The following is a 26,663-nucleotide window of genomic DNA, read 5'->3' as shown; positions in this document are numbered from 1 at the left end:
CACTGTAATAGATATTAAAAAAAAGTAATTTGGAAAATAAAAATGCAATTGGAATGGCCTTCAGTAAAACACTGTAAAATTTCTTCATCATTTGAATACCAATAATTTTCTTATAGCTTTTGGTAAATTTAAAATTGAACTGACCTTTTCGGTTACTTTTTTTTTGTTAAATCTATTGTAAAAACTTTCTATATTTATTGGCACTTTTTGAAATGTTCTAATCATGCACTGTTCAGTCCCATTTAATTTCCAAATAACAGTCTGATATGTCTTAATCCGGTGAAAGTTCTAAATGAACATAACTACATTTGATATTTTAGGTACTTTGATGAAGCATGAACTTGTTGGTGTGTTGAGAACTGAGTAAGTTATTTAGATTTAAAGAAAACTACTGGTGTTTTCAAGATTTGTTATATACTTGGCAGCAAAGTACCATAGTTATATGGTGTAATAAAACATCATGGTATGTCTGGGAACAAATGGTACCTGCTCTATCAATGAGGAAATGTGGCATTATTGTAATGTAAAAAATGCTCATCAGAGCAAAATGTTAATGCCTTACTTATATATAGCAAAAATACGTCACTGTACGATCTTAAACTATGAGTACAACTCACAATTTGCAGTGAGCTGTAACATAAATAAAGGCCTGGACATGACAAAATGTGGAAGAAAGTCAAAACAATGGCCTAATTTATGAGGAAATAATAAACCAATAACAAGTATAACAGACAGCAACAGAGGACAACCACCTAATAACAGGCTCCTGACTTGGGACAGGCACTTGAGGAATATGTTTTGAATTATGTCAAACTAGATCAATGCCTGGAATTTGTATGTCCTTATATGTTTGATAGATACAATATGCATGATTGAAACATAGCAAATTACGTCAACTTGATTTCCATGTTATTACTGTATTATTTTAGAACTATAGTTTACAACTTGGCAGCAGAAAACAGTTATATGGTGTATTTTAACATGTTGGTGTGTCTGGAGACAAATGGTACCTGCTCTGTAAATGAGGTCATACTAGATGGGAGAAAAATCATCAAAGGAGTCTGTGACAGATCAAAGGAAAATGGTATAAATGAAATCCTTTAAAGACATTCTTGATATGTTGAGATCATATTGATTTATTTATGATAAAATTCCATCTTGAAGTGTCAGGCCACTAATTCAAAATCCCTATTTAATCAATCAAAATTTCCTTTTTTGAGAATTACAGAATATTTCAAATATTTTTAAAAGAATTAAGTACAATGTATTACCAATGTTATTTCAACTGATCGGGAGGAGCTTACTTTTTAATTTGCATAAGGACAGTCTATTTGAAGATGTATGTGATAAGGATGATTGCCATTATAATCATTATTGATTTCTAATCACCTATCAGTGTCACCAAATGAATATACAAAAGAACTGAATGTGAGATATGGGACGAATAACTGGACACTTCATTGATGAATTTATCCCGAAACACCTGTCTATAGATGGACTGGTCTCTGATGAGCGAACCGGTTATACCCTGCCCAGTCAAGTGAAATAAATCAAGTAATACTTTTATTTTACTGTCTATTCGTTTTATTTAGAAGCTGTTTCTCAGTCTTCTGTTCTGTTCATATTTTATTTTACAATTACTATGAATAATTGATTTGTTTTAGAATTTTCACTGGATGCTTGGCTTGAAGAAAAGAACTTACCAAAGTCTAGAGAAAACTTACCAAAATGGGCAGAAGTTCAGCTGAAGCAGGATCTAATAATGAACCAGTTTCTCAAAGCAAAACCTTGCAATATTAAAACATACAATGAAAATGGTTTGTTAAAGTTATATTGTGTACTAACAATATAGAGAGAGAGAGTTAGACGGAAGGACAAATGATGTTTTTCACCTATACTAGCACAAATTCTCATAATTAATATATAAGGACACTATAAAAAATTGCTTTCTAGCACAAAGCCCATAAATGGGCCAAATGTCAGGCGACCATGGGAATGGCTAATAATTGGAGCTTTGTTTGGGAGACTTGGTTACAGCATCCTGTTATTATTTCTTATTAAGTATCAAGTAAAAAATTTAAAAGTGAGAACAAAACATTAACCACACAATCTACACATCTACAACTTATTTGAAATGATACACACTTCCATTTCATATTTTCCTCAAGTGCTATCCAGCACTTTGATTTGCACAGATTTTACCCAAACAATTTAAGAGAAAAAAATAAGAGAGAAACATCGACTTCAGCTTTGAAATCACTGTTTGCTGAAAATAATAAGTTGACTGCTTTCCTTATCTTTTACAGGTAGTAAGAATGCAGATGTGAAAGTAACACCAGCAGACCACCATAATAGTTTTTCATGCATTATATCAAAAGATAACAAAAGTGTTGAATGTTGTGTTCATCTTCCATTCTTAAACACATCAGTTAGAACAGTGTTCAGAATCATACAATGTAGAAACAACTTGAGACTAGAAATTGACAATTTAGTTCATAATTTTAAGTTATCAGAAATTTCATATGGTAAGTTTTTGATTAAAAAGGATCTTGTGAAATCATTAGGTTTCAAAGTTTTATTTTAATTTTGTGTTTGACAGTTTTATTTGTCATTTTTTATATGAACAAATGGCTTGATTGTTGTGTTTTGTACAGTTATTCATTGATAAGTATTTGAATATTCAGTACGGTATATAAACTGCTTCTGTTTATTGGTTTTAAACTTGCCAAAGCCAACTAAAACATCACAAATATTAACCAACGCTCCATGTGTCACTGCATTTAAAACATCAAGCTTGATGTTTTGAGGATATTTGCATTCCATGTATATTGCCACATTCAAAGTGGACTGCAGATAATATGTATTGTCGATGAAAATCAAGAAATTTTACAAAATATACAGAATTGTCATGTTGATGCAATGGTAACCTGTTAAATGTGAAATTTGTTTTTTTATTTATTTTATAAATAAACCCTGTACCTTAATACAGTTAGGACAAATTAAAGTAAATATTTGATAATTTTTAGATTGTACTTGCATTTGGGCCAGATAAAAGATTTATTACCCTTACTCCTATGTCATTCAGCATCGAATCAAGCTGAAGGATAATCTAAGAAGTTAGTCAAAACAACTGTTTTTGTCTTAAGATACCTGCAAACACATTAGTATCACTTAAACCAGGAAATAAAAAGAAGTAAAAAATTGTCTATGTGTCATTTCTCTAATTTTTGTGCTATTTTCACATTTCCTGACCGGTGTGAGAAAAATATTTCTCCTCACTAGTGAAAAATCTGTTCTCGGCAAATGATTAGTCGAAATTTGATTATGACGTCAAAATGTTTTGTTTTCTTCTCAATTTTCCTATTGTGACGTCATGAAAAAAGGCGACCTTGCCTGATGACGTCGCATATAAAGAGCACAATTTTTTGAAAATCTTTGAAAAAGAACGATAAAAAGCATTAGAGAAACAGATTCCGACACTATAACTCGTGTATTACGATATTTCTCCACTCTCGACAGTTAAATTTTATTATTTAAAGGGCTCGGCAAGCCTCACGCTTTAAATAATAAAATTTAACTGTCTCGAGTGGAGAAATATCGTAATACACTTGTTTCAGTGTAAGAATCTATATATCTCCGACTGAAATATTTTCTCTTAGAGACGGATCTCTCACTTTGAAGGCTTAAAAAGAAAGATCTTCAAGAGATGACTCCATCTCAAAGATATGTGTAGTTCAAATTGTATAATTGTATAATTGTATAATAATAGTATTCTAACTTGACATATTTTCAGGTAACCTTTACACCTTTGGACTATTGGGAATAGTGAATATAAAGTAAGTATCATTAAAAAAAAAATGATTTAGATCCAATTTTTTTTTAAATAATATGCAATTTATATATTCTCCAAGGAAATTTATCATTATAAATAAGCAGTGTTGTTTGTTATATGTTAAATTTGTCAGCTATTTACAATGACAATTTGGTCTTTGGTCAATAATTTTCTAGAGCAGATCATACCTTGTTCTTAAAAGAATTCTTTTTTTACTTTTTTTATAACCAAGGGGGTATCTATAAGAGGGGGGTATATTACATTGTCTGTTTGTATTTGTTCATCCATCCAGCAAAAATTTCTGTTACACTTTTATCATGAACTACTGAACATTATAATAATTGACTTCAAAGTTGGTCATCGGAAGTGATGCTGTAATGTTTGAGGAATTATTTGACTGCCAGACACATTCTGTTTTTTTTATATTTAAGATTTTATCAGCATATCAAATAAGAACAAAATTGTTTCACATCTTTCTTTTTTTGTCACCATCTTAGAGGTGATACATTATTATATTTTAATGCTTTTTATACGACCGCAAAATTTGAAAAATTTTTCGTCGTATATTGCTATCACGTTGGCGTCAGCGTCGTCGTCGTCGTCGTCGTCGTCGTCGTCCGGCGTCCGAATACTTTTAGTTTTCGCACTCTAACTTTAGTAAAAGTGAATGGAAATCTATGAAATTTTAACACAAGGTTTATGACCACAAAAGGAAGGTTGGTATTGATTTTGGGAGTTTAGGTCCCAACAGTTCCCAACATTTTAGGAATTAGGGGCCAAAAAGGGCCCAAATAAGCATTTTCTTGGTTTTCGCACTATAACTTTAGTTTAAGTTAATAGAAATCTATGAAATTTTGACACAAGGTTTATGACCACAAAAGAACGGTTGGGATTGATTTTGGGAGTTTAGGTTTCAACAGTTTAGGAATTAGGGGCCAAAAAAGGGCCCAAATAAGCATTATTCTTGGTTTTCGCACAATAACTTTAGTTTAAGTAAATAGAAATCAATGAAATTTAAACACAATGTTAATGACTACAAAAGGAAGGTTGGTATTGATTTTGGGAGTTTAGGTCCCAACAGTTTAGGAATTAGGGGCCAAAAAGGGACCCAAATAAGCATTTTTCTTGGTTTTCGCACCATAACGTTAGTATAAGTAAATAGAAATCTATGAAATTTAAACACAAGGTTTATGACCATAAAAGGAAGGTTGGTATTGATTTTGGGAGTTTTGGTCCCAACAGAATAAGGGGCCCAAAGGGTCCAAAATTAAACTTTGTTTGATTTCATCAAAATTGAATAATTGGGGTTCTTTGATATGCCGAATCTAACTGTCATGACTGTGTATGTAGATTCTTAACTTTTGGTCCCGTTTTCAAATTGGTCTACATTAAGGTCCAAAGGGTCCAAAATTAAACTTAGTTTGATTTTGACAAAAAATGAATCAGTTAGGTTCTTTGATATGCTGAATCTAAAAATGTACTTAGATTCTTGATTATTGGCCCAGTTTTCAAGTTGGTCCAAATCGGGGTCCAAAATTAAACTTTGTTTGATTTCATCAAAAATTGAATAAATGGGGTTCTTTGATATACCAAATCTAACTGTGTATGTAGATTCTTCATTTTTGGTCCTGTTTTCAAATTGGTCTACACTAAAGTCCAAAGGGTCCAAAATTAAACTTAGTCTGATTTCAACAAAAATTGAAATCTTGGGGTTCTTTGATATGCTGAATCCAAAAATGTACTTAGATTTTTTATTATGGGCCCAGTTTTCAAGTTGGTCCAAATCAGGATCTAAAATTATTATATTAAGTATTGTGCAATAGCAAGTCTTTTCAATTGCACAGTATTGCACAATGGCAAGAAATATCTAATTGCACAATATTGTGAAATAGCAAATTTTTTTTTAATTAGAGTTATCTTTCTTTGTCCAGAATAGTAAGCAAGAAATATCTAATTGCAAAATATTGTGCAATAGCAAGATTTTTTTTTAATTGGAGTTATCTTTCTTTGTCCAGAATCAACTTAAATCTTTGTTATATACAATATACAATGTATATTCACTTTTTACTACCAACTGATAAATTATAATAAATAACATTCAGTGATAACAAGCAGTTTTTTTTTACATCTTAATATTTTATGATGTATTTAAATGAGTAGTTATTGTTGCAAACTCCATTAGAAATTTTAATTGAGATTAGTTTTGGAATAAGGGAAAGGGGGATGTGATTAAAAAAATTGGGTTCAATTTTTCTCATTTGAAATTTAATAAATAAAAAAGAAAATTTCTTCAAACATTTTTATGCCCCACCTACGATAGTAGAGGGGCATTATGTTTTCTGGTCTGTGCGTCTGTCCGTCCGTCCATCTCTCCGTTCGTTCGTCCGTCCGTTCGTCCGTCCGTCTGTCCCGCTTCAGGTTAAAGTTTTTGGTCAAGGTAGTTTTTGATGAAGTTTAAGTCCAATCGACTTCAAACTTAGTACACATGTCCCCTATGATATGATCTTTCTAATTTTAATACCAAATTAGAGTTTTTACCCCAATTTCACGGTCCACTGAACATGGAAAATGATAGTGCGAGTGGGGCATTCGTGTACTGAGGACACATTCTTGTTTTGAGAGGATTAATATTTAACAGCATAGTGAATTGCTCTAAGAGAAAACAAAAATTTTAAGTTCATTACAACACATTCATTCTGTGTCAGAAACCTATGCTGTGTCAACTATTTAATCACAATCCAAATTTAGAGCTGAATCCAGCTTGAATGTTGTGTCCATACTTGCCCCAACCGTTCAGGGTTCAACCTCTGCGGTCGTATAAAGCTACGCCCTGCGGAGCATCTGGTTGGATCTGTTAGACACCTATCTGATACTTTTATCAGGTGGTATAAATCATAATCATGATATTTAAAATGTCTTCCTGATGATTTACTAGTCTTCTGTAGGAGAATGAAGAGAATAGTGTAGTATCTTCAAAAAGAACTATAAATAAAACTAACAGAGTATCAACATAGGTGGTCATTCCTAGAAATCTCCTGTTAGTCATATGAATTAAGTAGGATTAAACATACTTTAAAAAGATGATCGTCTCACTTTGTTTCAGATACATTATAGATACACCCTCTCTAGATACATTCAGCTTCACTCTAAATATATCCGTTTGTATGGAACCAAATAATGATTGTGAATTTGAGATTGAGGTCTTCAAAGATGTAGTTGTTGATCAGCAAAGTTGTGACCAAGCTCCTGGATTCTTAAACCCATGTAAGTAGCAGTTCCAATACAATAATACAACTATTTAAAAAAAAATCAGAATGTAGAAAGTAGTTACAATATGAATGAGAGAAGATTTGAGGTTAATGGCAATGTTGGCACCTGGATCAAGCATTTAACAAGTGTTTTAACTATGTCTTAAAGTAGTTCGTTCAGTTATCACTAAATTGCTGTTTGTATAAGTAAATTGGCAGGGTCCAATTTGTTAAAATTCAGGTCAAAGTCCCAATTGGAAATCATTTATACAGCATAGTAAACAAAAAACAACAAGTTTTAAGTAAGTGATGCTTTGGTTTCTTAATATGTTTATTAGACCATAATGACTTGTGTAAGTTATTTTAAATGACAATCTGGCATCTGCACTAAGTTATCAAGTGGAAACTTACTGATAAAATATCAGTATTGATCAGTTAAATTAAAGGTACATTCAAGTTTTAAAAGAAGTTTTAAATTAATTTATTCAGTTGGATGTTGATTAAAAAAAAACATAATATTGAGAGTATTTTACTCAAAATGTTTAGTCTGTCTGATGGCCCATTACTGTAACATTTTCTTGAATTTCATAGAATCTTTGTAAAATCGTTCTCTGCTTAATTTTATAACTTGACCTGACCTTGATCCTAAATGTCCATTACTACTTGCATTTAGAAACATTGCATTTCAAAGTACTGATACCACTTGACTTTGTTACAATTATCATACATAATTATTTATACCAACATTGTCTTTGTGAATATTAGAAATGGACAAAGCTTATAGGAATAATATTTGTGAAATAATTAAATATTTGTTCTTTTTCTGAGCTAGTGTAAGTTCAAGCATAGTGTATAAGTACAAGATGATAGATTCTTACTTCTATGAACTCCTATTTGGCAGTAACATATTAACATTTAGCTTTATACCATGTTTTCTTTATTACTTTTTAGCATTTTCACTAGAGGACTGGTTAGCTAGTAGAAATACAGACTTAGGGAATATAACAGATATTACAGCCAATGATTTGATGACAGAACTTGGTCTCTCTGATTACATGGGGTGGTCAAATATTTGTGATGTCAATTTGGTGCCTTATAATGGATCTGTCAATGGATGGAATAATGGTAAATTTGTGTCATTACTTTATGAACAATTTCTAATTATACCCCCGCTTTAAAAAAGGGGGGTATACTGTTTTACCTCTGTCTGTCCTTCCGTCAGTCCGTCCGTCAGTCAGTCCGTCCCATGAATATTTTCCGTCGCATTTTTCTCAGGAACTACAATACAAGGATTTCTGAAATTTGGTTTCAGGGTTTATCTAAGTCAGCTATACCGTGTGATGCGTTTTCAGATTGATCACTTGACAACTTCCTGTTTACCGAACACTTGTATGATTTTACACATGATAGCCAAGTTGAAAATTTTCGTCACATTTTTCTCAGGAACTACAATACAAGGATTTCTGAAATTTGGTTTCAGGATTTATATAAGTCAGCTATACCGTGTGATGCGTTTTTCTTTTGGCGATTTATGAACGGAATGTGAAAAACTATATCACAAGTGAGCGTGGTTGATATTTTAGATTTTTTTTACCGATAACCACTACGAATTTCAGCTGACGGCCACTATAGCAGTAACTGACATGCCAGTTGAGACCTCAATTAAACTGATTGAAAGATTTTGTCTTCATCATAAGAATATTAGGCACAATCCCTCCTGTTAGAAGTTTAGTATGATACCAACATGAAATATATGAGAAGAACATAACCTGTGTCATGCCAACAACTGGTTTTATGATAAATGTGTTTAATTCCGATGTAAAGACCCTATAAGTGAATCAATATTAAAACCAAAATATGCAATCTTTAATGACCTGACAACAGTATCATAACTATATCGCTTCTTAATAAGTCTGTTTAAAGGTTTTGTTAGCTTTTGAGGTGAATACTGACATTTTTGTGCTTTGTAAAGAATATTAACATAAAAGATTGGATGTGAAATACCTGATGCATATAACATTGTACTATTTTTTTTTAGAATGTGCTAATATAACAGTACCATTTATCAAGCTGAATAAGAGTGTTGTATGCCACATAACTGAAACTTGTGATAGCGTAACATGCTGTGCTGAAATTCCTGTTCTTAAAAGATACATCTATGCTTCTGTCAATCTCAGGACATGTGATTATATACTTGATGTAGACCTTGAAGAAAACCACTTTGAGTTCAGCTTGATCAATTATAAATGGGGTTGGTTTTGATTTAGATATTGAGTGATACTATGCAAATAAAACTTAAGGGAGGTGTTGGTAATATATCAGACATCAACTGAGCAACATAAAAGCCATTTTCTGGTCAGTAAACTATCTTTAACAACAATTGAATAAAGAATGTTTAAGTTATGTTTTTGACCAACAGGTTAATTATTTTTGTAGCTTTCAGATCTTTTATTTTAAGTGCAACTTACTTTATCCTGGTATCTGTGGTGAGTTCATCTATAAGATACTTGAAACTAGAGGCTCAATAGAGCCTGTGTCGCTCACCATTGTCTATGTGCATATCATAAACGAATTTTTTTTACAAATTGTTTTAAATTGACTATAAAGGGCAATAACTCCTGAAGGGGTTAATTGACCATTTTGATCATGTTGACTTATTTGTAGGTCTTACTTTGCTGTTCATTATTGCTGTTTACAGTTTATCTCTATCTATAATAATATTCAAGATAATAACGAAAAGCTGCAAAATTTTCTGAAAATAATCAATTCCGGGGCAGCAACCCAACAACGGGTTGCCTGATTGGTCTGAAAATTTCAGGGCAGATAAACTTTGACCTAACAAACCAATTTATTTTCGTCAGATTTGCTTTAAATGCTTTGGTTTCTGAGATTTTAGCCAAAAACTGCATTTTACCCCATGTACTATTTTTAGCCATGTCAGCCATCTTAGTTCGCAGGCAGGGTCATTGGACACATTTTTGTCGAGCCTGCAAATTTTGTTGCGGAAAGCTCGACATAGGGATAGTGATCCGGCGGCGGCGGTGTTAGCTAACTTCTTAAAAGGTTTATATTTTAGAAGATGAAAGACCTGGATGCTTCATACTTTGTATATAAATGCCTCATGTTACGAAGTTTCCGTCAGTCACATGTCCAATGTCCTTCACTTCATTTTCATGGTTCAGTGATCACTTGAAAAAAAAATTCAGAATTTTTGTAATGTTGAATTCTCTCTTATTATAAGTAATAGGATAACTATATTTGGTATGTGCGTACCTTGCAAGGTCCTCATGCCCGTCAGACAGTTTTCACTTGACCTTGACCTCATTTCATGGATCAGTGAACAAGGTTAAGTTTTGGTGGTCAAGTCCATATCTCAGATACTATAAGCAACAGGGCTAGTATATTTGTTGTATGGAATGATTGTAAGGTGTACATGTCTAGCGGGCAGATGTCATCTGACCTTGACCTCATTTTCATGGTTCAGTGGTCAAAGTTAAGTTTTTAAGTTTTGGTCTTTTTATCTAATATTATATGCCAAAGGTCAACTATATTTGGTGTATGGAAATATATAATGATCTATATTTCAGTCCCGCAGGTTTTATATGACCATGACCTCAATTGCACGGTTCATTGCACAGTGTTAAGTTTTTGTGTTTTGATCTATTTTTCTATAACTATAAGTAATAGGTCAACTATATTTGTTGTATGTAAGCTTTGTTAGTTGTATATGTCTGCCTGGCATGGTTCATTTGACCTTGACCTCATTTTCATGGTTCATTGGTCTTTGTTTAGCTATCTTGGTTAATGTTAAGTTTATGTGACGGTTGTAATAAAGCTTTATACTTAGGACTATCAACATAAAATCAATGATTAGTAAAGAAGGCGAGACATTTCAGTGTGTGCACTCTTGTTTAAACTACATACCCTTATGATGATTGTGGACCAGTTTGGTTAAATTTGTCTTAGTAGTTTCAGAGGTGAAGATTTTTGATAACAAAAATTGACGAAAAATTGACAAAAATTGACTATAAAGGGCAATACCTCCTTAAGGGGTCAACTGACCATTTTGGTCATGTTAAATTATTTGTAGATCTTACTTTGCTGAACATTATTGCTGTTTACAGTTTACCTCTATCTATAATAATATTAAAGATAATAACCAAAAACGGCAAAACTTCCTCCAAATTACCAATTCTGGGGCAGCAACCCAACAATGGGTTGTGTGATTCATCTGAAAATTTCAGGGCAGATAGATCTTGACCTGATAGACAATTTTACCCCGTCAGATTTGCTCTAAATGCTTTGGTTTTAGAGATATATGCCAAAAACTAGATTTTACCCCTATGTTCTATTTTTAGCCATGGCAGCAATCTTGGTTGGTTGGCCGTGTCACCGGACACATTTTAAAACTCGATACCCCAATGATGATTGTGGCCAAGTTTGGTTAAATTTGGCCCAGTAGTTTCAAAGGAGAAGATTTTTGTAAAAGTTAATGACGATGGACGCAGGAGGACGACGGACACCAAGTGATGAGAAAAGCTCACTTGGCCCTTTGGGCCAGGTGAGCTAAAAAGAAACTGCATTTGTGTGACTAAATTCAAATAGCTGGATATAGTTAATGTTTTCAGAATTATCCCAGATCTTTGATAATTGCTTTGAAGAACCTTTTGCAGATTTGTCCTTCAGGTTGTAGAATATATAATACAAACATTATAATACTAGTTTCAGATCATTAGGCAAACTCAATGCAATTCTACATTTCATACAGTAGACTTTGAACAAAAAATGATACTGTGTTAGAAACTGAATAATGCTTTAATTAGATATAGTTATTTTTAATATACGCTCTATATAATTTTGAAGGAAATATTGATGATTTTTTAATTGATAAATATATTTTAGGCAAACAAGAGAAGGTAGAGATCCATGGAGTGTTACAGCTGGTGTAAGTAGATTAATTATACAAAAAAGACCAAAATAAAATACTGCCATGTGTGTTATTTGAGAAAAGATCACTTATGAGTTATGTCCCTTGCTGGGAAAGTTTGTCAATTATGCATGCCTTTATGACGTCATTTACCAGATAGAGGGGATTGCCTGTTTCCCTGCACGATTAAAGTTCATCAATGGTTTGTGTAATCGTCATGATGGAGGATAAACCAGAAATAATGTTTGTTCTGTAAGGTATTTAATCACAATTCCCTAATGTCAACAGTGTTGATGAGCAATTATAAGAATTTAATTTGCCGAATTATTTGATCAATAAAGCATTATATTTTTTTACCACTTACGCAAAAGGAAAGGAAGTGACAATGCCCCTAAATGCACAAACAATATTATATGTTCATAAAAAAGCCAAAGTTTTAAGTTTTTGACAGAAAGCAACAGACAAGAAAGTTGTGTATTTCTTTTTAAGATCACCTAGCCCAAAAGGCCAAGTGAGCTTTTCTCATCACTTGTTGCCCGTCATTCATTAACTTTTACAAAAATCTTCTACTCTGAAACTACTGAGCCAAATTTAACCAAACTTGGCCACAATTATCACTATGATATCTAGTTTAAAAAATGTGTCCAATGACCCCTCCTGCCAACCAAGATGGCCAACATGGATAAAAATAGAACATAGGGGTAAAATGCAGTTTTTGGCTTATATCTCTGAAATTAAAGCATTTAGAGCAAATCTGACATAGGTCAAAATGTTCAACAGGATAAGATTTAGTTGCCCTGAAATTTTCCAAAGGAAAAAAAAACAGTCATTGAATTTGGGGTGTACAGCGGGCAGGAGGCTGCCAAACAGTGTTAGTGCATTTATTTATGAACTGTTCAACCAAAACTTTTAAAATTTAAATATGTTGTAACTGTTGACAAAATGTCAAGTACAATATTGACATTTTTCACTTTCACTGTTCAGGAGTTATGGTTCTTGAAAGATCGAAAAAAGGTTTTCTTTCCAGTCGTGTCCATACATTAACTCATTAACCTTTCAACCATAGCTTTCAAATTTTAATATGTTGTCACTGATGACAGACTTGTTTTTAGATACATATGATGCATTTGTGAAGTTTTCATTCAATGGTATCTCATTCTTATTCAAATTAATTTTATTTCTTTAGATTTGCTATCCATCACATTCCATCGGAAAAGTTATTCTCATTGGATGTGAAAATCAAGTCATGTTTTGAGGGAAATAGTTCTGTTTGCTTATATGAGTACACAGTTATGGAGAATTCCCAGCTTCTGTACTCAGAGTGTGATCTGACTGTCGAAAGAGCTCCATTCAAAGGTATGAATTTAAAATACATCCTATGATTAAGTGCAATGCTGCTTTTTATGTAATAGTATAGTTTAATCATAAATATTATTTTTAAAAGTGAAGAACGACCTATCACTTAAAGAATAATAATATATGCTATAAATCAGGTTCGATAAGGATTTTTTTCCATCAAATTTTTCAAAAAAAACCCCGATATTATTCAGGGTTTTCAATAAGAGCCGGCAGCCGGCGAAATGTCACTGTGTCAAAAGACAGATATTGCTGGATAACAAGTTTTTAATAACCCTTTGGTCTCTTGTAGTTCTTAGTTTCATAGATTTTACAAGTACAATGCCTTTTAATAACTGACTGAACCATAAGATCTATTGGAGTGTTTACTTAAAATCGGAATCACTTAGACGTTTTACTGCATTCAAATACGCAATTCAGTCAATCGCCTTAATGATCCAGATTGTAAATGGCAAAATAAAGAGAGTCTTCGAAATAACTAAAACTATGTTATCATTTGATAGCTCACGAGAGACCAAATTGAAAAGTCCTTTTTTATAATGTAACATGTATCTATAATACTAAAATTACGAGGTCCAATTTGTCAGCCGTCATCACGTAAAAACGACGAATCAAAGAATTCAACTTTATATACAACTAATATAGTACAAAGGTGTAGATTAAAAATTACACCACTCCAGGCCCTTTTGTTTTCCACGTAATTAATATTGCCAATAATTAGGAAGTTCCGGGTCGAGTCCGATACCGATACCAATAGTATAATCACCTGTTACCTATTACATTATCTGTACGTTCCGCATCTGACAGGCGCACCACCAAACGGTGTATTCAGGATTAATATGCTATATACACGGGTCATAATCACAAGGTTGACACTATTAAATTGTCAAATTGTTACATATTGTAGTATTTTAATCCGTAAGACTTTCTAAGATAACAATACGAATACTAAAAATCTGGACTAAAAATAAGTTTCAATTTGTTAGCGGGCATGACGTAAAACAGCGAATCAAAGAATTCAACTTTATTTATAACAAATATAGGACAATGCTGTTGATTAAAAAATACTTCATTCCAGGACCTTTTGTTTTCCAAATAATTAATATTACCAATAATTGATAAGTTCCAGTTAGACGGGTTCAAACAGAAAGATTTGAAAGCAGAGAAAATTGTGTATCTTATAATCGGCATGACTTTATCAGATGACAGTACTAATACTAAAATAAGGCCTGCGCATAATTATATACTTTAATTCAGTCACGGACCCGCAATATCACGGGTGTGTTCTAGTTTTATTAATTATTACCACCCTTTAACTCTTGGGGAGGGAGTTGAAAAAGTGCCTAGGCTAGGAGAGGTGCTGCCCATTTTTTTTTCAAGTTTGGACCTTTTCTCTTCAGCTTGTAACGTGACGGTACCCAAATTGCACCTATTTTGACAGTTTTTTCAACTACATTTTTTTTAAATCAAGACAAACATTTCCATTTTGTGTTTATTTTGTAGCCGTATCCTTCTTTATTATATAGGTACACCAATTTGATTTTTAATTCATATGGAATCATAGAAAAATTGGTCTGAACTAACCTCCAAACCATCAATGATTCCGTAATGAGGAGTACCCAAATTGCATCCATGCTTAAATTTGCATCGTCAAAAGTCGAAAAACAGAGCTTTTGTTTATTTTTTATAAATATAGTGAACAATTGGATATTTGTCTATGCTTACTCTTCTTTTTTTTAAGAAATGGATACTTGAAACATATTGTATTTGCTAATTTAAAAAAGATGACGTTTTGATGTCGTCGCATGGCGACGTTTCAGTACATTTTGCTTTTTTAGTAAACACTTCATCTGTCGATAAAACTGTAAACGTTTTGTGTATATCTAAATATATTTACCTATGTTGAAAGACGTGCATACTATCGGATCATAAAATTACAACTTCTTTAGTCTCTAGGAAATCTTTTAAGATTTTGCTAAATAGGTGCAATTTGGGTACCGTTACGTTACATGTTGTACTGGGACTGGTAGTAGTAGTAGTCGACTAATAGTAAATTTTTTTTCTCTGCCCATTTGTTATAGATGGGGCCATCAAAAAAGCCAATGATCAGGAGGAATGCTTCCCATTTTTTATTTATTTTTAGTTGGACCTTTCCTCATAAGTTTTACTGAAAGAGGAGGGAGGGTAAATGCCAAGGGTAGGGAAAAGGCTCTCTTAATATTTTCTGTTATATTTTCCCCTGTCTGATCTTAAGCCCTCTTGTTGAACCAATGATAGGGATGGGTCTTGCCTTAGTTTGCTTTTTTTTTTTTTTTTTTTTTTAAATATATGCAATATTATGGCTTATTCCTTCTCAGAATGCCGAATTCTGCACCTAATTTTTTTTAATTTTCTTAAGGGACCATGTCCCCAAACCCCACTTCCAAGTTGCATACGACTTGTGCTGTGTTCCATCAGTATGAACTTATATTTTTACCAAATCCAACATTTCAGGAACTTTTATTCCCAACTGCATTGGCCCTTGGCCCCTTACCCTAATACTAGGAAAATCAATGTCTGATATATGTAGGTAAAATATAAAAATAAATAATAAAAATCTACCACTGTCAAGTATAGAATGGTGCATCTTATTGCTGCATAGAATTATGTTTTTGTATTCTCATTCCTCTCCTATAATTTCGCCTTTCAACAATGAGAAAAACAAAACGTCTTCTCGACTTTTTTTCTAAGAAAAAAAAAGCTAAAAAAAATATTATTCCTATGAAACCTGATTTTTTATGCACTTGTAAACAGTCTGATAATGTCTCAAGATGCAAAAAAAATTTCGGGGGAGTTTTCAAACCAAAAGTAAATGATTATCTCCTTTATGAAAAAAAAAGAACTCTCAACAGTATATTTATTTAATCTTTGGAAGATAAGAGAAAGATGTTATCTTCTTACCCTTTATTTTTTTGTGATTAAGAAATAATCTGTTTAAAAGTTCATTTAAATCATAGTTATCAAAATGTGAGGTTCAGAGAATATTGGTTTTTGATTTAAATATTTTATTTTATTTTTTATTAATTTAGGAATTTCCTTTGACCTCTGGCAGCCAACAGAATGTGCCTTGCTAACACCACCAAATGGTGAGTAAAATATGGATGTTAAGGTGGTACCTAACACCTTGACTAAAATAAATTGGTCACGTTTAATTTTCATAAAATTTTGACAAAACAGTTATGTAGGAAGATGTGGTATGAATGCCTGTAAATGAGACAACTCTCCATCCAAATAACAATTTATAAAAGTAAACCATCCTAGGTCAAGGTACTGCCTTTAACACGGAGCCTTGGCTCACACCAAACAACAAGCTATAAAGTGCCCAAAAATGTTTACTTTGACCATATGACAAAAATGTAAAAATGTAAAAAAAGTTGAACTGCACACTTTATCGGGAAAAAATTTCTTGGACCAATACCATTTGAAAAACACAAACTTTGATCATTGAAGAACTTAGTATTTCTTGAACTATAGAACGTAATTTAAACGATTTTTACAGAGTTACCTCCCTGAAGTGATATGTACCACAAATTGTTCGACAGTTTTTAGATTGAGATGACAATCTGGAATTAAATTTCCATTGTATTAATATATGTGCAACAAATAGAAAAACAAAACAAGCATCTTAAATGCGTAAAGAAAATGAGGCACTGCCCCTGTGTATAATTACTTTTTAGTAGATTTACTCAAAACTGTATCGTAACATTGACTTCATCTTCATGGTTTATTGGTCAATTTTAAGTTCCAAGTGTTAATAAAAGTACTTTTCTCAGATATAAGTTATTTATATTAATATATATATTTTGATTGTAGTTGTACATTTATCTCTTTGCCAAATTCAATTCAATCATGATCAGTAAAAGGTTTAGGGACCGGTGTGTGTGCACTCTTGACTTTTTTTTCATTTACTAGGCTGCAGTGTAAATTTAACTGGTAATGTGTCAGATGCATGCTCTTTCACTCCTGACTGTCAGGGAATTACATGTTGTCTTCCACTCAAATTTATCAATGGACAACGGAAGACCAGTGTTACATTTAACTTCATTTCTTGCACGGAATTAGAATATAGCATTGAAAGAAAAGTTTGGCAGAAAAGTCTTGAAACAGGTTTGTTGAACTATTTTTATTAATATTTGCTCTTTTGGGAGATTTCTGTCTGGCAGGCACTTAACCTTATTTATATGAATCATTGATGATGTTCAGTTTATGTGATACTTGCAGTTACACCTTCATATTATATAGGCTATCAACATTGATTTAATTATGAAAAGTAAAGCAGGCAAGAAATGTCTGCCTGCCTATGCACTCTTGTTTATGTTTATTATGAAGTATTTTAATGACAAATGTCATTACTGACAAATCATTATTTTATAATATACATTTTTTTAAATTAAGTGTGGCTTTTTTACATTTAAGTAATATGATGTAGAAATTCATATTTGTCTTTAAACAGCGGTTTTCTTGGAAGTATATGCCAAAACCATTTTTCATAATTACAGTCCAACCTCGTTGTGTCGAACTCGGTCAATGATCAATGCATAATTACCTCTGATGAGTCGTACTCAGTTGATTCGAATACTCGGTTAAGTCGAGTAAATTTTATAGTCCTGTCGAAGTAAAATCAATGTAAATTGACCCTGATGTCTCGAACTTCGAAAGTAAGAATTTTCGAAAGATGCAGACCTAATGATAAAAATTCAAGTGGGATGTATTTCTTATGTCAACTAATCATTTTCAAAAGAGATTAAAGCTGAGTAAACATACTTGTTTGTATAACAGTTAAAATGACATGTTTATATTGACCACTAATTAACATTTTTGTTTTTTCCTTCAAGCGGAATGTTTGTGTGTCAAACATTTTTCACCTGAGATAAAAACGAAACAAATTTAAATGACCCAAGCCGAGATTAAATGAATCATTAGATTTAAAACTCATTAATTACAATAGATAAAAGGATTAGGACAATTATAATAAATTCATGATAATTTAATGTGAAGCAGACGACCTCGTCAGAGACCGCTCAGAACTTATTTCGTGCCGCGAGTGATTTTATAATTTATAGCGACTGACCTTTGTAAATATTTGTATAAACTATTGATTTTATTTGTGCATGATTTGTAACTGTACTTGTGTTTTTAATTATTTACGAAGGACCAAAAATTGAGATTGAATACACAATTATAAAGTGTCATATAGAGAAAAAAAAAGGCACACTGTTCATTGTATCTCATACCGTATTTCATGCATTCCAAATTTATGACGACACACTCCACCTGGGATGAGTCGAATACTTTGGTCAGGTCCCTTCGACTTCGACACAACAAGGTTCGACTGTATTGCGAAAAAACTTAAAAAGTAAAAATCAAAAGTAAATTTTTAATATGGTGAAACACTTTTTACCTATTGCTGTGAATTTTGGTGAACTGCAAATAAACTGATTGGAGTTGATATATACTGGGTTGTATAAGTAAAATGGTATCAAATTGAAACACTCTACATAATTTTCCTGGACAAGGACATATAAATAATAATCTAATTTAACTCCTTGTTCTAAAGTAATTACAGACACCATAATAGCTATGGTATTATTGGATTATTTAAAGATACATTTCACCAGGAATGCTCAATGGCAAGCCTTAAAATGGCTAGGAGAAACTTTAATTAATCATATGAATTTGACAGCAGTACTGAAAACATGCATTGAAGACCTGTTGGTGACCTTCTGCTGTTGTCTGTTCTGTGGTCAGGTTGTTGTCTCTATGACACATTCCCCATTTCCATTCTAAATTTTATTCCACTCATTTTTATACTAAAAATCAAATCAAAGTTATCTTAGAATAAGGAATAAATGTTAAATTCTGTAAAAAAAATAAATATTTCAGATAAAGTAGTGACAGAGAATATAGGTGACACTTTCCAGTATAACTACAGCTTAACATCAGGATTTGATCCATCTAAATATACAGTTACTGTAGACCTACAAGTTTGTTATCTGGCTGATGGATTTTGTAGGACCTACACATTAGTGGATGCTACTAATATTGCATGCATGTCAACAACACGGAAAAAGAGGCGTAGAAGAGCTACTACAGAGTATGTAATAAAACATAGTTACAGTTATCACACCTTTTTGGGGAATAATACTTTATAATCATCATTTCCTAAGATTTTTGTAAACAATATGTACAAGAAGCCAGTTTTTAAAGCAATTGCTTTTATGCCGTCGCGTATGGCCATCTTTGTGACCCAGATCAGAGACTCCGCCCAGATCAAGCCATAGTATTTTGTTAAACAGGCTCCTGGTCAGTCATTCTTTAACACCTATGTATGTTTTCTAATGCAATACATAGCTTGAAACTTTAAAAAAACGTTAGTGGATTTAAGAAGTTTCAGAATATGTTCTTGTAGATGTATTTTTGTATTTAAAGGGTCAACCGTTTGACTATCAAATAACATAGAAGTCCGACTGAAAAAAAGTACATTTTTATAAATGCGATTCCATTTTCCGCCGTTCGTACGATGTTTCAGCAAAATATGGATTCATTTCAGTTGTTGATTTAGTATTGAAAATTTAACTGAATTATCTCCTAATAAATACGGTTTTTTATGTTTAATTTGTGTTTCTTTAAGAGGTCAGGTGCTCTTGTTCATTCATAAAATTATCGTTCATTCATACATTTATCGTAAAATCAAAATCACTACACAGGTTAATGCGTAGTGTCAAATTATTACCTGTAATCTAAAAATAGACAAACTTTATTTGCGCAAATAATTTAGCGGAACGAAACCCTTGTTGAAAACACATAACAATAAGTTCGTTTTCCTTTTCTGTCAAAACTCCGTAATATTTATCGATCACCTTACTAATGAAATGGACCCGTCCAAACGTAGTAGATGCCAAGTCGGTCCAGATGAAGAGATATTTACAATTTGGAATTTTCTAGTTTATTAATACATAGATTGAAAAAAGTACTTCTTTTTAAATATCATGATCAAAACTGGGTTTGCATAACAAATGTCAGATGAAACCATTATCCTCGTCTTTTCAGTGAACAAGTCTACTACGTTTGTTGACACTCGACGGTCCACCGTGTTAGCAATTTTATTTCACATGTTTTCGAAATATTGAAGATCATGTTTCGCAATGTTTCCTGAAAATTGATAAATATCAAAGCAACGTAGAGCTGTTTGTTCTTGTTCGTATAATAAAATTGAGAATGGAAATGGGGAATTTGTCAAAGAGACAACAACCCGACCATAGAAAAACATACAACAGCAGAATTAAGGTCACCAACAGGTCTTCAATGCAGCGAAAAATTCCCGCACCCGGAGGCGTCCTTCAGCTGGCCCCTATACAATATATATACTAGTTCAGTGATAACGATTTAATGTCATGTTTGTCTGTGATGACCCCCCTTTTCGGGATTGCATGAGAATTGTAGTTATCTCGTACCCACATGCACTTGTTTCTATCCATAGGAAGGTCGACTATCCATATCAAACTATTTATATGGATAATCGACCTTCCTATGGATAGAAACAAGTGCCTGTGCTCGTACCGCATCAGAAGGACACATATCAACTGAGCAATAATGTTTGGAACTTAGTTTTAAAAATGATGACAAAGTAACATTATGAAAATATTTTTATTAAGCTGAAATATACATTTATTCTTTACATGTTTATGTCTTGTAAGATATTTTATTTCTTTCCTGTTTTTTAACATTTGCGTCTGGAAAGTTGAAATGTTTTAACTTAATCATTTGTGTTAATGGTTAAATATCAATTAATAATGAAAATTGTTAAAATTAAATCAATAAAGGAAATTATTGACAAAGGAAGTTACAAACACTACCAGGGGATAATCCATGATGATTTCTTTTTGAGTTATATGTTTCAGCACATGTATATTTGACCCCAACTTTAGCCTGGTAAACGTGTTGTCTCCTTGTGAAATATAAAACATATTAAAAATGACTTTCTGCTAAAGTCTTTTATTTATATAAAGTTAAAACCTTCTTACTTTTAACTAGACAACACTCATGTCAGGTTTAATTCTTGTATATATGTGGATGAAAAATAAAAGTCCCCAAACATTAACATGGCAGCAATATTGCTTTTACAGCCTTTAAGGCTTTGATTAGTAGAACTGTTTTAGCTCACCTGACCCAAAGATCTGAGAGGTATATCTCGAGTCAAAAAGTTGAAACTGTCAACAGAATTAAACGACCATCAATTACAAGTAATTGATATTTAACCTCCAGAATGTTATTACTCTCCAGAAGTAACAATTATTTCTATTAATTTCATATGCTTTATTGTAAAGATTGATGATGAGTTCTTTAATTGTAGTTGAGGAACTAGTTAAAAGGACAAAAAGAATAATTGTACAACATTTAATAGAAGACAAGATGAAACAATATTTGACAAATTTTTTGTGTACTTTTGAAAGCCAATAAATATATTAAAGAAACCTTCAAATGTTCACTGTTCAGTAGAATACTTAAGCTGAGATGCATTTTTATGATATGATTGTCTACTATTTAATTTCTGTGGAGCGCCTGGCTTTGAATGGTGTAGAATTTATAATTTTATTCTGAAGAACTTTGCTGTGTTATAAAGCAACCATATTGTTGGCTGCTTTGTTTATTATTTATTTTATATTTCTGACATTTTCAGGCCCAAGGTTTCAGATTTCAAACATGGTATGAGAATTTTGATGAAAAGAAAAGCTTCTTCAAAAGAATATAAAGATTACATTGACAAAGTGAAAAACCATGAGGTATGATCATGAATAATAAACTTATTGTACTGTAAGGAACATATTCCTGAAAGCAGTAGGGCCCGGAAGTCCAATTAAAATTTAGCCTAACTTTTGAACAAGCTAATCCCATAAAAATGTATTATGTCCCCCCTTTTTAAGCAAGGAGATGTGATGTGTATGCACTTGCATAACCTTGATTTTACATTAACCTTAAGCTCAAAATGAAATAATTAATATTTTCACCTTCAATGCATTTTCTTTTCAGGGTTATAACTAGTTTATCTTATGACATTTGATTTATTGGTGCATCAACCATCAACATTGTGTCATATAGTATTTAGGGATTTTGTAAGTGCTCTAAAACATTCATCTCTTGCCAGATTTTTCACAAAATGTATCTTTAATCAAGGCCTTGAAAAACTTCCACTTTCAGTGATTATCAAATATTTTTTGCAGTAGACTAGTTAAATCAAAATTAATATAGTTAATGTCATCTGAGTATAATGTTATTTAAAAGAAAAAGTAAGTTTATTATTGTGTACTTTATATAAAGACAGAAATTTAATTCTAGATGCAGTTTAGTCACCTGTAGTTTGTCCATCTATATTATAGATTAAGATTCAGATTCAGATTCAATAGTTTATTAAAGTCTCACCACATACAACATGATTATATTGTAAACCTATATACATATATGTTATTCCTGTAGAAATTGTTCTGCTAATTATATAAGAAACATTTGATTTTTTTTAATTGTTAAATAATCAATGTAATCAATATGTAATCACTTGTATGAAATTTAACTTAATTGTACTGCTTAAATTATTGGGCGTCAGAATTGACAATTATAGACTTTGTATTTGCTTGACAGTGATGAATTGTATCATGTGAGCATTTAGCATCAAATTACTACTTTTAAACCATTTAAAAACCAGAACCTAAATTTGAATGTAGTTTGACTGCAACAAATAAACCTTTAGTCGAATTCATGGATAACTCTGTATTATCCAGTTAACAATTGTTTCATACAACCTATTTTATTATTATGTCATATAATTAGGGGTTCAGCTAAAGTTATTTGTTATTATTTAGCTGAACTTGGTGAAGCAAAATCTTAAAGGAGCTGTGCTGCCTGACACTGATACAAACACAGGTTTAAAGTCTGCAATGAAGGCCCTTGGATGGAACAATCCTGCTACAATTAGATTATCAGTTGACACACAAGCAAGTGGATCAGTTACGGGAGGTAAAGATCTTCTTTTTATGCCCCATTTATGGGCATTATGTTTTCTGGTCTGTGTGTCCATTCGTCTGTCCGTCCGTCCGTCCATCCTTCTGGCCCGCTTCAGGTTAAAGTTTTTGGTCAAGGTAGTTTTTGATGAAGTTGAAGTCCAATCGACTTCAAACTTAGTATACATGTTCCCTATGATATGGTCTTTTTAATTTTAATGCCAAATTTCACGGTCCACTGAACATAGAAAATGATAGTGCCAGTGGGGCATTTGTGTACTGGGGACACATTCTTGTTTAATGTACTGAATATATTTTAATTTTTATGCCCCACCTACGATAGTAGAGGGGCATTATGTTTTCTGGTCTGTGTGTCCATTCGTCCATCTGTCTGTCTGTTCGTTCGTCCGTCTGTCCGTTCGTCCGTCTGTTCCGCTTCAGGTTAAAGTTTTTGGTCAAGGTAGTTTTTGATGAAGTTGAAGTCCAATCAACTTGAAACTTAGTATACATGTGCCCTATGATATGATCTTTCTAATTTTAATGCCAAATTAGAGAATTTATTCCAATTTCACGGTCCACTAAACATAGAAAATGATAGTGCGAGTGGGGCATCCGTGTACTGTGGACACATTCTTGTTAATCATTTCTTTATTGCTGAAAATTATTAGTCAGAGACAGGCATTATTTATAAACTATTGTTTTGTAAAATGGTATTGATAAGATCAAATACACATTAAATAAGTGAAAATATTTTAAAGTATAAAGGAATATTTACCAAAATAAATTAGAAAAAAAGATATGTAAAGAAAAAAATAGGGTATATTCCCAAAGCACCTGTTTAAAGATTAAGATGTATATGTTACAGTGAATTTTTATAATCAGGGATTATGTAGAATCCCTGATTATTCAGGGAATATGTAGAATCACTAAAACATTAGTAATTATATATAATCCCTGAAAATGACCAGTGATTTTACATAATCACTGAACATTTTAATAGTTATTCTACAAATTCACCAAATTCCCTAATATGATTTCAGGGATAATGAATAATTTAATGATCCTTTGTTTGATAAAAAAAAATAATATAGACAAATTGTAATTTTTGTCTTTCATATTCCTTGCCAGATTATTGCGAACCCTATCGTAGTTTTCCATAGATTCACCTGCAAGTTACCTGTCCATTTAAACTTTTGGCAGTTCTATTGTCCCATCTAACAAATACAACAGGTATTGTTCTCTGTGTAGTTTATTCACTCAGACCTTTAAATTTCTTCTAGGAGAAATATATCACTCATTGATTAATCTACCTGAGTAAAAAATTGAACTGTCAATGAAGAAAAAATACTTATACCAATACTAAGTAAGGACTCACAAAACTGCATGTGGTGTTGTATTTATTCGATACCTGGAGTAACTCGTTTTTAATGTGTTCAATATTACATTTGTAATACTGATTCAAAAATTAAAAGTTGATTTCTGATCAAATATTCAATATTTTTGTGTGTTTGATAAATAAAAAATAGAATATTATTATTTTTAAATTAAGGTCTTCATAAAGATAAGTCTATAAATGAACAACAACAAAAACATGCAAATTCATTGGAAAATACTAAAAAATGTGTCTGAAATAAACTTTTTAGTATTAAACCAGATTTTATATTGAACAGATTGAAAATATATTAATGATAATATTGAATAAATACAATATTGCATACAGTTTATGTGAGTTATTAGAAGTATTTCAATAAAAAAGAAGATAATTTTTTGGTCAGGTAAATTAATCAATGAGTGATATATTTGTCCTAGAAGAAATTTAAAGGTCCCAATGAATAATCTACACAGAGAACAATACCTGTTGTATTTGTTAGATGGGACAATATGACTTACAAAAGTTTAAATGGACAGGTAACTTGCAGGTGAATCTATGGAAAACTAAGATAGGGTTCGCAATAAATAGTTTTGCTTTTATAAACACAGAGGATGATCTAAGAGATATAAACACAGGGTTTCGAGATAAAGTTGAAGACTTCAAAATTAATAATAACAACATTCCCTTTATAGCAAAAGCTTTACATGTGTTTTTTGTTTATTAAAAGCCAGCGTCAAATGGATAGTCATGCTCTATTTGTAAATCCACAAAGCATGTTATTTGTGATACATGTAAGCAAATGGTAAAGAAGATTATGGAACATCTGTTTTGTGTTTTTTCTTTCTTTTTCAAATGAACAAGAAATGCAAACTGAGAACTTAGGCATCTGAATGTATAGAAAAACAGGCAGAACTTAGGATTGACAAATAGAACAAAATTTTAGAGGAAGCTTGCATTTGGTGTAATATTCTCATAGCAATTCCACAGGGTAAAAAAGGAAAGGGAAACCCCAAAAAACTTATAAATGAAAATTGTTCAAAAAAGTCTGAAAAAGGATATCGCCTGGCCACAAAACATGGTATCTTTTTTGGTCGAACCAGTTCAAGGTCGCAAATTCCCATTTTATATTTTTTTGGGGGAAGGTACCTTCATATGTTTTTACTGAACACTTCATTTCTCTTAGGCGTGTCATTAAAATCTGATTTGATATGTGCAGGACAAGGTTTTTAAAATGTGGATATTAATGTGTTAAAAACAGATGTGAAGCATATTATTTTAATATATTGTGTTTCACATTTTAATATAGTGTGCCTAACATTTTAAAAAATTGGGGTTATCATTTTGATATATTGTTCTTAACATTTTACAATTTATGTTACTTTATAATGATGTTTTTATGTGATGTTATAGAATAAATTATTTGACTTTTATTCATTTTCTTTATAAATAAAACTATTTCTTTATTTCAGTTATTATGTAAAATCCCTGACGTTTTTTCTAGTGATTATACATAATTTCTGAAAATTTTAGTGATTATATATAATCACTCAACTGGCCAGTGATTCTACATAATCACTGATTATACAAATTCACTGTAACATATATACTTTAGGATGTATTGGTATTATCTTTCAGGTGATATTATTCAAAGAATGTTAGGGGCCACACCAGACATTCGCGGGAGGACTAAACAAACATTTGTTGTTGGTCATGGTTTGACAAATGCAGGAGTTAGACTTCTTGGACAGAAGCTGGCTAACATGACTATTGGAGATATAGAAAATCTGCTAGATATGAAGAATGTAGATCCAGTTGAAGTATCTAAACTGATTGATGAGCTAAGAGATTTATTCAAAGCTTTGGTAAGCTATATGGAAAAAACCTATGCAGATTT

The 26,663-nt window shown here is 31.9% G+C and overlaps 2 protein-coding genes across 2 annotated transcripts in view; both read left to right on the top strand.

The window, feature by feature from the left end:
• Positions 1–2,584, top strand: part of LOC139500301 (uncharacterized) — a 43,870-nt gene extending 41,286 nt beyond the window's left edge. The window contains exons 24-27 of the mRNA XM_071289045.1: positions 321–363; positions 930–1,084; positions 1,665–1,817; positions 2,307–2,584. Of these exons, the coding sequence (XP_071145146.1) occupies positions 321–363; positions 930–1,084; positions 1,665–1,817; positions 2,307–2,584 (629 nt within the window). The remainder of the gene's footprint in view (positions 1–320; positions 364–929; positions 1,085–1,664; positions 1,818–2,306) is intronic.
• Positions 2,585–3,780: 1,196 nt separating this feature from the next.
• LOC139501251 (uncharacterized) overlaps positions 3,781–26,663 on the top strand; it is a 142,105-nt gene continuing 119,222 nt past the window's right edge. The window contains exons 1-12 of the mRNA XM_071290271.1: positions 3,781–3,836; positions 6,936–7,096; positions 8,032–8,205; positions 9,119–9,331; positions 11,983–12,025; positions 13,194–13,363; positions 16,432–16,488; positions 17,315–17,509; positions 19,286–19,496; positions 22,083–22,185; positions 23,260–23,413; positions 26,405–26,631. Of these exons, the coding sequence (XP_071146372.1) occupies positions 6,997–7,096; positions 8,032–8,205; positions 9,119–9,331; positions 11,983–12,025; positions 13,194–13,363; positions 16,432–16,488; positions 17,315–17,509; positions 19,286–19,496; positions 22,083–22,185; positions 23,260–23,413; positions 26,405–26,631 (1,647 nt within the window). The 5' untranslated portion in view covers positions 3,781–3,836; positions 6,936–6,996. The remainder of the gene's footprint in view (positions 3,837–6,935; positions 7,097–8,031; positions 8,206–9,118; positions 9,332–11,982; positions 12,026–13,193; positions 13,364–16,431; positions 16,489–17,314; positions 17,510–19,285; positions 19,497–22,082; positions 22,186–23,259; positions 23,414–26,404; positions 26,632–26,663) is intronic.

The sequence above is a fragment of the Mytilus edulis genome, chromosome 13 (genome assembly GCF_963676685.1).
Source record: "Mytilus edulis chromosome 13, xbMytEdul2.2, whole genome shotgun sequence".
Classification (NCBI taxonomy): Eukaryota; Metazoa; Mollusca; class Bivalvia; order Mytilida; family Mytilidae; genus Mytilus; species Mytilus edulis.
Note: the sequence above shows the minus strand (reverse complement) of the source record. Positions and strands in the feature narration are given on the sequence as shown.